The 15,954-nt window shown below is 30.5% G+C and overlaps 1 protein-coding gene across 6 annotated transcripts in view; it reads right to left on the bottom strand.

Moving 5' to 3' along the window:
* Positions 1–7,572: 7,572 nt before the first annotated feature.
* LOC142227091 (protein peste-like) overlaps positions 7,573–15,954 on the bottom strand; it is a 71,216-nt gene continuing 62,834 nt past the window's right edge. For all 6 annotated transcript variants that reach the window (XM_075297421.1, XM_075297422.1, XM_075297425.1 and 3 more), the window contains exons 5-6: positions 12,624–13,204; positions 7,573–8,460 (exon numbers count right to left, since the gene is read on the bottom strand). In XM_075297421.1, coding sequence (XP_075153536.1) covers positions 7,923–8,460; positions 12,624–13,204 — 1,119 coding nt within the window. In that variant the 3' untranslated portion in view covers positions 7,573–7,922. The remainder of the gene's footprint in view (positions 8,461–12,623; positions 13,205–15,954) is intronic.

Here is a 15,954-nt window from a genome sequence, read left to right as displayed (position 1 = left end):
GTATGGAAAGTCTAAAGACGGGCAGGGCCAACTATATTATACCCTTCACCACTTTGTAAGTCCACATTTTCGATACCATATCAAATTCGTCCAATGTGCTGGATGCTATATGAATCCATACACATATATTATGTATATCTGAGCAGATCTGTACAGAGTTCTGCAATACTTATAGATTTTACATTTAACACCCATTTTCATGAAGCTCCGTTAGTGCTCCGTTAGCTAACGAACTTTTAAACCGTACCATGGACATATCTGTCATCTTGCCTATATATTCCACATGCCAGTTAGAAATTTAACTGCTGAAAATTTTTCAGTTAAAGTTAACCGGAGAGAAGATATTTGCAATTTACTTTCTGTTAACTGGCAGTTAAAGCCTAACGGAGCTACAAGAAAATGGCCGTAAGTCGGCTAATGCGCTCAGGTGGAACACAATGTTAGTAAAAATTATGGGAAACATTTAAATATGAACCAATTTTGAGGCAACTTCGCAAAAGTGTATTTATGATTTATCGGTCGATTGATGTTTAATAGAGTAATAGGAAAATTTGAGTCATTTTGATAAGTTTTCGACTTAGCAGTGGCGATTTGATAAGGAAAATGTAGGTATTTCGGCCAGTTTTGCCTAAATAGGAAAAACATATATATGGAATCTATATCGAAATCTGAACCGAATGCAATCAAATTTCACATGCATAGTTACTTGTTGAATCTACTCCCTGTGAAAAATTTCACATAAATCGGATAACAACTTTGACCTCTGTGGTCATATGACCGAAAATGGGGCGAAAGATATATATGGGAGCTATATCAAAATCTGAACCGATTTCAACCAAAATAAACACGCATATGCAGAACCTTAATTCTACTGCCTGTGCAAAGTTTCAAGTTCAATTCAACTCCCTCTGCAAAATTTCACGTAAATCAGAGTAGCACTTTTGCCTCTGTGGGCATATTAGTCCAAATCGGGCGAATGATATATATGGGAGCTATATCTAAATCTGAACCGACTTCAACTAAATTTTGCACAATTAACGATACTATAAAACGTACTCCTTGTGCAAAATTTCAATCAACTCATGGCAAAACTCTGGCTTTTGAGGCCATATAAATCCAAATCGGACGAAAGATATATATGGGAGCTATATCTAAATCGGAACCGATTTTAACCAAATTAAGCACACTTAACGATACTATTAAACGTACTTGTTGTGCAAAATTTGACGCAAATCAGGGCAAAACTCTCGCTTTTGGGGCCATATAAGTCCAAATCGGACGAAAGATATATATATAAGAGCTATATCTAAATATGAACCGATTTCAACTAAATTTGGCACAATTAACGATACTATTAAACGTACTCCTTGTACAAAATTTTAATCAAATCAGAGCAAAACTCTGGCTTTTGAAGCCATATAAGTCAAAATCGGACGAAAGATATATAGGGGGGCTATATCTAAATCTGAACCGATTTCAACTAAATTTGGCACAATTAACGATACCAAATCGAACGATACCAAATGGGAGCTATATAGAAATCTGAACCGATTTAGCTGATATTTGGCAGTTTTTACGGGACTGACAAAACATTCAGAGTACAAAATTTGAATAACGTCGGTTCATAAATACGTGAATTATGATCAAATCGGTGATAACTATATATGGCAGCTATATCTAAATCTGAACCGATTTTTTCCAAAATCAATAGCGATTGTCTTCTACCCTAAGAAAGACGTTATGCCAAATTTGAGGACGATCGGACTTAAACTGCGACCTGTACTTTGTGCACAAAATTACATATACAGACAGACGGACGGACATCGCTAAATCGACTCAGAATTTAATTCTAAGCCGATCGGTATATTAAAAGATGGGTCTATGACAATTATTTCTTGGCGTTACATACAAATGCACAAACTTATTATACCCTGTACCACAGTAGTGGTAAGGGTATAACAAGTATATACGGCCGTAAGTTCGGCCAGGCCGAATCTTATGTACCCTCCACCATGGATTGCGTAGGAACTTCTACTAAAGGCTGTCATCCACAATCGAATTACTTGGGTTGCGATAACACTTGCCGATGGCAAGGTATCGTAAAACTTTTTAACACTGTCTTCTAAATTGTAAGTTAGTCCATAAGGGGTATATATTAAACAAAAAAAAGGCCGATTAAGTACGTATATAATTCAGTTTGACAAAATTTTCTATAGAAATAAAATTTTGACAAAATTTTTTATAGAAATAAAAACTTGACAAAATTTTCTATAGAAATAAAATGTTGACAAAATTTTCTATGGAAGTAAAATGTTGACAAAATGTTCTATAGAAATAAAATGTTGACAAAATTGTCTATAGAAATAAAATGTTGACAAAATTTTCTACAGAAATAAATTTTTTACAAAATTTTCTATAGAAATAAAATTTTGACAAAATTTTCTATAGAAATAAAATGTTGACAAAATGTTCTATAGAAATAAAATGTTGACAAAATTGTCTATAGAAATAAAATGTTGACAAAATTTTCTACAGAAATAAATTTTTTACAAAATTTTCTATAGAAATAAAATTTTGACAAAATTTTCTATGGTAATAAAATGTTGACAAACATTGCTATAGAAATAAACTTTTTACAAAACTTTCTATAGAAATGAAATTTTGACAAAACTTTCTATAGTAATAAAATTTGACAATTTTTACATGGCTGTTAGAGGCCATATACTAATGAAATATACCAAATTTCAACCGCATCGGATGACTTTTGCTCCTCCAAGAGGCTCCGGAGGTCAAATCTGGGGATCGGTTTATATGGGAGCTATATATAATTATGGACAGATATGGACCAATTTTTGCATGGTTGTTAGAGACCATATACTAACACCGCGTACTAAATTTCAATTGAATCGGATGAATTTTGCTCATCCAAGAGGCTCCAGAGTTCAAATCTGGGGATCGGTTTATATGGGAGCTATATATAATTATGGACCGATATGGACCAATTTTTGCATGCTTGTTAGAGACCGTATACTAACATCAGGTACCCAATTTCAAACGGATCGGATGAATTTTGCCCCTCCAAGAGGCTCCGGAGGTCAAATCTGGGGATCGGTTTATATGGGAGCTATATATAATTATGGACCGATATGGACCAGTTTTTGCATGGTTGTTAGAGACCATATACTAACACCACGTACCAAATTTCAATCGGGTAGGATGAAGTTTGCTCCTCCAAGAGGCTCCGGAGGTCAAATCTGGGGATCGGTTTATATGGGAGCTATATATATTTATGGACCGATATGGACCAATTTTTGCATGGTTGGTAGAGACCGTATACTAACATCAGGTACCAAATTTCAACCGGATCGGATGAATTTTGCTGCTCCGGAAGGCTCCGCAAGCCAAATTTGGGGATCGGTTTATATGGGGGCTATACGTAAACGTGGGCCGATATGGCCCATTTTCAACACCATCCGACCTACATCAATAAAAACTACTTGTGCCAAGTTTCAAGTCGATAGCTAGTTTCGTTCGGAAGTTAGCGTGATTTCCACAGACGGACGGACAGCCGGACAGACGGACGGACATGCTTAGATCGACTCAGAATTTCACCACGACCCAGGGTCTTAGAGCAATATTTCGATGTGTTACAAACGGAATGACAAAGTTAATATACCCCCATCCTATGGTGGAGGGTATAAAAATACAATTGTGCAAAATTTGTCTTTAGAAATAAAATTTTAAAAAAATTGTCTTTAGAAATAAAATTTTGACAACATTTTCTATAGAATTAAAATTTTGACAAAATTTTGTATAGAAATTAAATTTCTACAAAATTTTCTATAGAAATAAAATTTCTACAAAATTTTCCACAGAAATCAAATTTCTACAAAATTTTCCTCAGAAATAAAATTTAGGCAAAATTTAATATAGAAATAAAATTTTGACAAAATTTTCTTTGGAAATAAAATTTTGACAAAATTTTGACAAAATTTTCTACAGAAAGAAAATTTTGACAAAATGTGTTATAGAAATAAAAGATACCGAAACCTCGAATTATAACAAAATATGTGGACGACATATTTGCGATAGTAAAGAAAACCGACGTGGAAAGTACTCTTGACGCATTAAACTCATTCCACAGTCAAATACAATTTACAATGGAGTTAGAGAAGGATAACAAGCTACCATATTTAGACTGTAACATACTGAGAGATGATAATTGTTTGAGGCTGAATTGGTATCAAAAACCAACAGCAACTGGACGACTAATAAATTATAATTCAAAACACAATAAAAGTATAATACATATGACAGCAATCAATTTTATAGATCGAATCTTAAGGATAAGTGATGCAGAATTCCACAAGGAGAATGAAATAAAGATAAGACAAATATTGACCACAAACGATTTTCCAAATAGAATAATAAGCAGACTAATAACTCGCGTTAAAAATAAAACACTTGACGAAAACATTAAAACTAAGATTATTGAAGAGCCGGAACATAAAAAGGATAAGTCATACAAACCCATGACTTACGTTGAAGGATTCTCAGAGCGTTTTTTCAAATCGGACGTATATAACAAGGACAAGATTCAAATTGCTTCACGCACATCGAGAACAGTAAAGGAATTATTCAGCAACACAAAGTCAAAAATAAAGAATGAGGACAGGAGTAATATAGTGTACAAAATTAAATGTAATGAAGACAAGTCCAACATATGCCCAATGGCATATGTTGGCACTACAATGACCAAACTTAAGACAAGACTTTCGTCGCATAAATCAGACCCTAAAGCTGTAGACAAATCAGTAGAGCAAAAAACAGCACTTGTTGCTCACTGTGCAACAACAGGACACAAGCCCAACTTCACAGACGTCGAGATACTTGCTCAAGAGAATAATCATAGGCGTAGATACACTCTTGAGATGCTTAATATAATAGATCTCTCTCCGGACAAGAGAATGAATTTCAAAAAAGACACGGAAGAATGCGCGAGAATGTATCGACACATCATAAACAAGCATCGACACAAACGAAGCTTAGTGTACGGTGACTTACAGAACGAACAGCATCACACGAACTCACGTTAGTTATTTTCAATATATTATATCTAAAATAATATTGTGATTTGTGAACATTAAAAGTAATTTAATTTTTGTATTTTATGTAGATACAAAATCCCAGAAGATGGTTAGTGGCACTAACCGAAATATTGGAAATAAATATTAAAACAAATCAATAATCGATTGTTTCTATGACCTCAAGCCGAACAAAATTAATAATCAGAATAGAAATAAAATTTGGACAACATTTTCTATAATCAATAAAATTTTGACATAATTTCCTATAGAAATAAAATTTCTCTATACAAAATTTCTACAGAAATACTATTTCTATTTCCAATATTTCGGTGGAGGGTGAAGAATTCTATCAATCTACAAAATAGTAAAAAATCTACCAAGTTTGATAGAATTCTACCAACTCCGGCAACCGTGATGTCGAGCGCTACCGTGAGATAATATCTAATTTGTATTTGCCCAAAATGTAAGATCTTGTCAAAATTTTATTTCTATAGACAAATTTTTCAAAATTTTATTTCTAAAGACAATTTTGTGCAAATTTTTTTTTTTTTTGTTTTATATTAATTTTTTTTTATATTAAATTTTATTTCTATATTAAATTTTTGCAAAATTTTGTTTCTAGAGAAAATTTTGTCAAAATTTTATTTCGATAAAAAATTTTGTCAAAATTTTATTTCGATAAAAATTTTGTTACAATTTTATTTCTATTGACAATTTTGTCACAATTTTTATGCCTAAATGAAATTCGTGAAGTACATCTTAGCTGGAGGGTGAAGAATTCTATCAATCTACAAAATAGTAGAAAATCTGCCAAGTTTGGTAGAAATCTACCAAATCCGGCAACCGTGATGTCGAGCGCTACCGTGAGATAATATCTATTTTGTTTTTGTAAGATTTTGAATCTCATGATATGTGCCACACAATACACATAACAATGGAGTTATTTAGAGGTGAGTTCGGTGAAAATTTCATTTCAGGTTCGGGACCGATTAATTGGCCACCTACACACAAAAATTTTTTTTCTGATTCAATCACGAAATTAATTGATCCAATTAATTTTTAATTGAAATGTCTTCAATCACAGAAATGATAGTATCAATTAAAAAATTAATTGAAGGTCAATTAAAAAGTTAATTGATCCAATTAAAAAATTAATTGATACTATTATTTTTGTGATTGACTTTTGTTTCAATTAAAAAATTTGTTGAATCAATTAAATTTTTAATTGAATATTTTTTAAAACTCAATTAAAATTTTAATTGGAAAAATTTTCGTGAAATTTTTTTGTGTGTAGATCGTGCGCTTTTACGCCTATGGACTATTTTATGGTTCATGTCCATACTAGAGGTGTGCACGTGACAAGAAATTGTCGTGAGTCACGCTCATGTCAACAGCGTGAGTGAGCGTGAGGGTGCGTGAGCGTGATTAACAAACCAAAATGTCGTGCGTGAGCGGGAGTCACGAAAACAATATCTTCGTGAGTGTGCGTGAGTAACGAATTACGCTCACGAAAATAATACCGCTCTCCAACATAAAACGCTTAAAAGTTAAATGCATTTGCAATTTTAATGACACCTGGGATGTAAAGAGTTTAATAACGCTCTCGATTTTAATCGTGCTCATGATTTCAGACACGTCCCTCAGGTAAATTACTCATAAAATTATACGTGAGTCACGACATATTTCGTAAGTACGATATTTTTTGTGAGTACGGTAGTTTTCGTGAGTCACGACATTTTCGCGTGTGAGTGTGCGTGAGTATAATTTTTCCGTCGTGAGTGTGAGTGTACGTGAGCAAAATATTACTCACGTGCACACCTCTAGTCTATACAGACAAGCCCGCTTCAATTGACGCATTGTAAGATAACAACGATGCCTTCATTTGTGAGATACCGTCCGAATTGTTGCAGAGAGTATGCCAAAATTGAACTAAGAGGATGGACCATGAAATAATCTCCAAACATTGAAAAGATGTTGACAGGACTATCGATTCAGATACTGATTTCATAAATTTTTCCGAATTGGTTTGTGTTTTTTTTTCTTCTTTTCTTTACTGTCCTATAGCTCTTTAGAAATCACCCTTCACCGGCTGAAATGTTGCAGAGTATATGCCAAAATTAGAATAAGCGGATGGAACATGAAATAATCTCCAAACATAAAATTCTGTTGACAGGACTATCGATTCAAATACAGATTTCATGCATTTTTCTGATTTTTTTTTTTGAAAAAATGGCCTATAATTCATTAGAAATCACTCTTTACAAACTCGAAGCCAATATTGTTTTTCTTCACACTACTAATTTATATACCTATACAATAATAAAATAAGTTTAAAACCAAGAACATCTGGCTCAAATGGAGAGTTTATGGAGTTGCTCATTCATAACTCATTCCTTATTTCTTAGAGCGATGACTCTCTCTCTCTCTCTGCTAGGAATTGCAATTTAGCTGAAATTAGCTTTTGAATAATTCAAAAGATAAGACATTTTTTTAATATTTATTTTATTTTATTTTATTTGATTTTTTTAATATTGGCTAGTTTTTCTCTATAATATCACGTATTCAACAGCCAAGACAGCATTTTACAAAAAACCTTTTTTTTTTTGTTTAATTAAAAACATAATGGTATACAACATCCACTAATGGGAAATGATATAATGATGTAGATGTGTACATTTGGTATACTAGACGAAACCCCTTAACCTAAATGCGTGAATGTCCTTATAGGGTAATACTACGAGTAATGTGTCAAATTAAAACTAAGCTTGGACAAGCGGGTGGAAATAAAGTCTTCGGTAGTATTTTTTTTTTTTTTGGTGAGAAAGGCAATCACCATCAACTGACAAGATCGTATTTTTTATAGCATTCGTCGAAAGCCAATTCAGATTGTTGCTTTAGCTCATCTTCTAGACATGATTTCCAAGCCTCATCATCACCAACAAGATGTGAGATAATGATCGGTAAACTTCTTCTCGGATACGATGTTAGGTACATGAGGGATGGAAATGTGGAAGTAAGATTAAATAAATTATCCTTTTTTCGAATATCTTTGGTTTCTGCAATATCATTATCCCCATCAGCTTCATAGTCGTCCTCGTCGTTATCACTATAGTCATGATCCTTTTCTTCATCTTGTTTTCTCTGTATAGTATTTATGTCCATATGACGAATATAGCGTTTATTCCATTGATTCTTGCAGGGATACCAGCATGTTATTATTATGCCCATAAATATTAAGGAAATTCCCATCAGATCTATATAGAAGGCAAGGTTTTGGACAAGTCTGAAGATATGGGAACTATCCTTCGAAATACCAGCGTACATATCAAACCAAACAACAGGAAATAGCATTTTCCGTTTGGTGGGAAAGGATCTGTAGAAAAAAAAAGGGAGAGAGATAGAGAATAAGAAATATATTTACTGTAATATAGGGAATGTAAGCATATTTAACCCCCTCTTTCTATATATCGAACGAAAATCAATTCGAAAGAAACAAAATTTTTGAATTCGATTTTCCGTTATTTTAAAAGTTGAGTTCTATACACAGAAAAAAAATCACGAAAATTTTTTCAATTAAAATTTTAATTGAGTTTTAAAAAATATTCAATTAAAAATTTAATTGATTCCACTAATTTTTAAATTGAAACAAACATCAATCACAAAAATTAATAGTATCAATTAATTTTTTAATTGATACTATCATTTCTGTGATTGAAGACACTTCAATTAAAAAATTAATTGGAAAATTGATTGAATCAGAAAAAAAAATTTTTGTGTGTACCCTGCTTCTGTATATCGAACAAAAGCTTACTTTCGTATTTCAAACGAAAGAAAATTGATTTTATTTTATTGACACACACAAACAAATATTTTTCACATTCAATCACAAAATTAATTAATAAAATTAATTTTTTAATTGAAATGTCTTCAATCACGAAAATGATAGCATCAATCACAGTATTAATTGAGCATTAAAAAATTAATTGATTTCATTAGCAAGTTTCAATTAACGCTTTAATTGATTCAATTAAATTTTTAATTGATGTTGTTAAAAACGAAATAAAAATTTTACAAATGTTTCTATAGAAATAAAAATTTTACAAATGTTTCTATAGAAATAAAATTTTAACAAAATTTTCTATAGAAATAAAATTTTGAAAAAATTTCTATAGAAATAAAATTTTGACAAAATTTTCTATTGAAATGATATTTTAACAAAATTTTAACAAAATTTTCTAGTGAAATAAAATTTTGACAAAATTTTCTATTGAAATAACATGTTGATAAAATTGTCTATAAAAATAAAATTTTAACAAAATTTTCTATAGAAATAAAATTTGGACAAAATTTTCTATAGATATAAAATATTGACAAAATTTTCTATAGAAATAAAAGTTTAACAAAATTTTCTATAGGAACAAAATTTTGAACAAAAAAAAAACAAGTATATACAGCACTAAGTTCGGCCGGGCCGAATCTTAAATACCCACCACCATGAACCAAATATTAGGGTTTCCTTTGAAATTTCAGGAGGGCTTGAGGACTTGAGGAAACTTCCCGAAGATAAATTTAAAGATTTCACCTATGAGGACTATATCAGATTCTGGATTTATAAGAACCATTTTTGTTTGAGTTTTAGAGGAATCATTAACATATCTTGTAAGTGTGCAAGAAAATTATAAAATAACGTCTTGATTTTAAATCTTAAATCTGTAGAAGTAAAATCTGGAAATTTTACATTGAGTTTCAAGGAATTTTCATAATCAGTGCGCCTTCTACACCCTCAAGAAGTGAAGTCGGTCTATATGGAGGCGTTACCAAATGGACCGATAAAAACTTAATCCGATACACGTTTTTGTGGGCCTAAAATACCACAATATTTACAATTTCAGGCAAATCAGATAAAAACTACGGTTTCTAGAAACCCAAGGAGTTAAATCGGAAGATCGTTCTTATGGGGGCTATACTAAAATATGGACCGATACTCACCGTTTTCGGCACACCTCTTTATGACCCGAAAATACCTCTAGATTTCCAATTTCAGGCAAATAGGATAAAAACTTCGGATTCTAGAAGCCCAAGAAGTAAAATCGGGAAATCGGTCTATATGGGGGCTATACCAAAATATGGACCGATACTCACCATTTTCGGCACACCTCTTTATGGTTCCAAAATACCTCTAGATTTTCAATTTCAGACAAATTGGATAAAAACTACGATTTCTATAAGCCCAAGACCTCAAATCGGGAGGTCGGTTTATATGGGGACTATATCAAAACCTGGACCGATGTAGCCCATCTTCGAACTTGACCTGCCTGCAGACAAAAGACGAGTTTGTGCAAAATTTCAGCACGATTGCTTCATTATTGAAGACTGTAGCGTGATTACAACAGACAGACGGGCAGACGGACATCGTTATACCGTCTTAGAATTTCTCCTGATCAAGAATATATATATACTTTATATAGTCGGAAATCGATATTTCGATGTGTTACAAACAGAATGACAAACTTATTATACCCCCGTCATCATTCTATGGTGGTGGGTATAAAAATTCTATACACACAAAAAAAAAAAATCTGATTCAATCACGAAATTAATTGATCCAATTAATTTTTAATTGAAATGTCTTCAATCACAGAAATGATAGTATCAATTAAAAAATTAATTGAAGGTCAATTAAAAAGTTAATTGATGCAATTAAAAAATTAATTGATACTACCATTTTTGTGATTGATTTTTGTTTCAATTAAAAAATTTGTTGAATCAATTAAATTTTTAATTGAATATTTTTTAAAACTCAATTAAAATTTTAATTGGAAAAATTTTCGTGAATTTTTTTTGTGTGTAGAAATAAAATTTTAACACAATTTTCTATAGAAATAAAATTTTGAAAAAAATTTCTATAAAAATAAAATTTGGACAAAATTTTAGATAGAAATAATATTTTGTATCGAAATAAAATTTTGGCAAAATTTTCTATAGAAATAAAATTTGGACAAAATTTCTATAGAAATAAAATTTCACAAAAATTTCTATAGAAATAAAATTTAGCAAAAATTTTTTATAGAAATAAAATTTTGCAAAAATTTTCTATAGAAGTAAAATTTTGAAAACATTTTCTACAAAAATAAAATTTTGAAAAAATTTTCTACAGAAATAAAATTTTGACAAAATTTTCTATTGAAAACAAATTTTGATAAATTTTCTATAGAAATTAAATTTTAAAAATAAATTTCTATAGAAATAAAATGTTGACAAAATTTTCTATAGAAAACAAATTTTGACAAAATTTTCTATAGAAATAAAAGTTTAACAAATTTTTCTATAGAAATAAAATTTTGACAAAATTTTCTATAGAATTAAAATTTTGACAAAATTATCTATATAATTAAAATTTTGACAACATTTTCTATAGAATTACAATTTTAACAAAATTTTCTATAGAAATAAAAATTTGACATATTTTGAAATAAAATTTTGATAAAAATTTCTATAGAAATAAAATTTTGACAAATTTTTCTATAGAAGTAAAATTTTACAAAAATTTTCAATAGAAATAAAATTTTGGCGAAATTTTAGATAGAAATAAAATGTTCTATAGAAATAAAATTTTGATAAAATTTTCTATAGAAATAAAATTTTGACAAAAATTTCTATAGAATTAAAATTTTGACAAATTTTTCTATAGAAGTTAAATGTTGCAAAAAAATTCTATAGAAATAAAATTTTGAAAAAAATTTATATAGAAATAAAATGTTGACAAAACTTTCTATAGAAATAACATTTTGACAGAATCTTCTATAGAAATAAAATTTTGTCAAAATTTTCTATAGAAATAAAATTTTGCAAAAATTTTCTATAGGAATAAAATTGTGACAATATTTTATATAGAAATAAAATTTTGACAAAATGTTCTATAGACAAAAAATTTTGAAAAAAATTTCTATATAAATAAAATTTTGACAAAATTTTCTATAGAAATAAAATTAAAAAAAAAAATCTATAGAAATACAATTTTGACAAAATGTCCTATAGAAATAAAATTTTGCAAAAATTTTCGGTAGAAATAAAATTTTGACAAAATGTTCTATAGACAAACAATTTTGACAACATTTTCTATAGAAATAAAATTTTGACAACATTTTCTATAGAAATAAAATTTTGAGAAAAAACTTTCTACAGAAATAAAATTTTGCAAAAATTTTCTATAGAAATAAAATTTTGCAAAAAATTTTTATAGAAATAAAATTTTGCAAAAATTTTCTATAGAAATAAAATTTTGCAAAAAATTTCTATAGAAATAAACTTTTGCAAAAATTGTCTATAGAAATAAAGGTTTGCAAACATTTTCTATAGAAATAAAATTTAGCAAAATTCTTTTCTTTAGAAATAAAATTTTGATAAAATTTTCTATAGAAATAAAATTTAGCAAAATTCTTTTCTATAGAAATAAAATTTTGCAAAAATTTTATATAGAAATAATTGTGTGGTAAAATTTTCTTTAAACCGTTAAGTACAATCAACTGAACTTACTTTATATGCGTTGTTGGTCGTATATAAACATTTAATTGCAAACGTCCTTTTAGCTGTATCACCAAACCCGTTCTGGGTTCCAATATTATGGAGGTCTCATGCCATGTCCTATTGGGCGCCATACCTTCAACTTCTCCAGCAAACATCGGATCGGCATCCATAAAATGTGGTTTTGAAACCATTACAGGCAAACCAAAATAACAACTGCTTACATTGAATACCCCATGCGGCAGACACTCGCCATGGCAATAGCATTTATTGGCGGCATTCAGAGTACCATTGTCAAAAGAACTCGGTGAAATGTGATAACGATAACCGAGAATACCATCGATGATCACATCATCGATATAATCCATTGTGAGGGCTCGACAAAAATCATTAAAAAAATATTCAATAGATTCATGCCTTTTCAAATGCCTCTTTTGAAACTCTCCCGGTGATCCGCGAACGGCATTACATTCCTCATCGAAAGCATCGGTGTAGTTTTTACCCTTCCATTTAACAAGTTGACCCAATTTGTCGATATCACCAACACCAGTGTGTATACTATGTACTCCAAGAAACTCTGTGGAACCATTACGCTGGAAAAAAATAAAATAAACAAAAAGAGTAGTAAGAGATTTAATAAATTATTATCTACCCAGCAAAAAAAGTGTCGCTAAAAAGTAGTGAAAATGTTCTTTTTGGATCCGGAAGTAGTGATAAATATAACATGGACTTGTCATATGACGGATGACCACCATTTCAATAGACATTCCACTTAATATCTCTTCTTAACTTCTTAAGATGTGATGCGAATTCAGTGTTAACAAAAAAAAAAATAAAACACAAAATTTAAAAAAAAAAAAAACATTTTTTTTGTAATTTTTTATAATTTTTAATGCAAGCTTGTCTGAAACGTTCGACTTTAAATATTATAAAACAAATTGCAATTTTTCTAAATTCGTGTCCTAAATTTAAAGAAAATAATTCTTAAACAATGTTTATGATTTTTTTGCACAATATTTCTTATTAGATTAATATTTTTCATACCACTCGCGTATTTTTATACCCTCCATCATAGGATGGGGGTATATTAACTTTGTCATTCCGTTTGTAACACATCGAAATATTGCTCTAAGACCCCATAAAAATAATATATATTCTGGGTCGTGGTGAAATTCTGAGTCGATCTGAGCATGTCCGTCCGTCCGTCCGTCCATCCGTCCGTCTGTTGAAATCACGCTAACTTCCGAACGAAACAAGCTATCGACTTGAAACTTGGCACAAGTAGTTGTTATCGATGTAGGTCGGATGGTATTGAAAATGGGCCATATCGGTCCACTTTTACGTATAGCCCCCATATAAAGAGACCCTCAGATTTGGCTTGTGGAGCCTCTAACAGTAGCATATTTCATCCGATCCGGCTGAAATTTGGTATATGGTGTTGGTATATGGTGTTGGTATATGGTCTCTAACAACCATGCAAAAATTGGTTCACATCGGTCCATAATTATATATAGCCCCCATATAAACCGATCCCCAGATTTGGCTTGCGGAGCCTAAAAGAGAAGCAAATTTCATCCGATCCGGCTGAAATTTGGTACATGATGTTGGTATTTGGTCTCTAATAACCGTGCGAAATTGGTTCACATCGGTCCATAATTATATATAGCCTCCATATAAACCGATCCCCAGATTTGGCTTGCCGAGCCTCAAAGAGAAGAAAATTTCATCCGATCCGGCTGAAATTTGGTACATGATGTTGGTATATGGTCTCTAAAAACCATGCTAAAATTGGTCCATATCGGTCCATAATTATATATAGCCCCCATATAAACCGATCCCCAGATTTGGCTTGTGGAGCCTCTAAGAGAAGCATATTTCATCCGATCCGGCTGAAATTTGGTACATGATATTGGTATATGGTCTCTAATAACCATGCAAAAATTGGTCCACATCGGTTCATAATTATATATAGCCCCCATATAAACCGATCCCCAGATTTGGCTTGCGAAGTCTCCAAGAGAAGCACATTTCATCCAATCCGGTTGTAATTTGGAACATGGTGTTAGTATATGATCTTTAATAACCGTGGCAGAATTGGTCCATATCGGTCCATAATTATATATAGCCCCCATATAAAACGTTCTCCAGATTTGACCTCCGGAGCCTCTTGGAGGAGCAAAATTCATCCGATCCAGTTCAAATTACGAACGTGGTGTTAGTATATGGTCGCTAACAACCATACCAATATTGGTCCAATCACACAAAAATTGGTCCATATCGGTTCATAATCATGGTTGCCACTAGAGCCAAAAATAATCTACCAAAATTTTATTTCTATAGAAAATTTTGTCAAAATTTTATTTCTATAGAAAATTTTGTCAAAATTTTATTTCTAGAGGAAATTTTGTTAAAATTTTATTCGGTTCATAATAAAATTTTCATCATTGTCAAAATTTTATTTCTATAGAAAATTTTGTCAAAATTTTATTTCTATAGAAAATTTTGTTAAAATTTTATTTCTGTAGAAATTTTTGTCAAAATTTTCTTTCTATAGAAAATTTTGTCAAAATTTTTATTTCTATAGAAAATTCTGTGAAAATTTTATTTCTATAGAAAATTTTGTTAAAATTTTATTTCTGTAGAAAATTTTGTCAAAATTTTATGTCTACTTTGTCAAACTGAATTATATACGTATTGGATCGATCTTTTTTGATTTCATATATACTACGTATGGACTTACATACAATTTAGAAGATGGTGTTAGGAGGTTTTAAGATTACTTAAGTTGCGTTACCGCAACTTAAGTAATTCGATTCTGGATGGCAGTGTTTAGAAGAAGTTTCTACGCAATCCATGATGGAGGGTACATAAGCTTCGGCCTGGCCGAACTTACGGCCGTATATACTTGTTTAATTTATTTCTCTGTCTATAAATAAACTTTTATTTGGCCAATCAACTCTGCATCAATTTATTATATTAGATAGTTATTTAGCATATACATGGCCACATAATTAAAATATATAATAAGTATTAAACATTTTTTCTCTAAAAATAATCGATTACTAATAAAATTGTCTATTTCAAAATCTAGTTTGCTTTCTACTTGTCAACTCATTCAATTAATTAAGCTTAAAATATTCAAAAGAATAAAGAAATTGTATTTCATTTTAGACGTTAGGATACTATAGTAGTGTTAATTATTCTATATCCACAAATTGCGCTTGACATACAGCGCATCACACATTCAAATCATTCGAAACAAAGTTTACATGGATTCAAAGATTTTGACATTTCCTTCAGGATTTTTCAAATTGATTCCGAGTTAAAGATGCGTTCTCTTTTA

The sequence above is a fragment of the Haematobia irritans genome, chromosome 2, assembly GCF_050003625.1.
Source record: "Haematobia irritans isolate KBUSLIRL chromosome 2, ASM5000362v1, whole genome shotgun sequence".
Taxonomy (NCBI): Eukaryota; Metazoa; Arthropoda; class Insecta; order Diptera; family Muscidae; genus Haematobia; species Haematobia irritans.
Note: the sequence above shows the minus strand (reverse complement) of the source record. Positions and strands in the feature narration are given on the sequence as shown.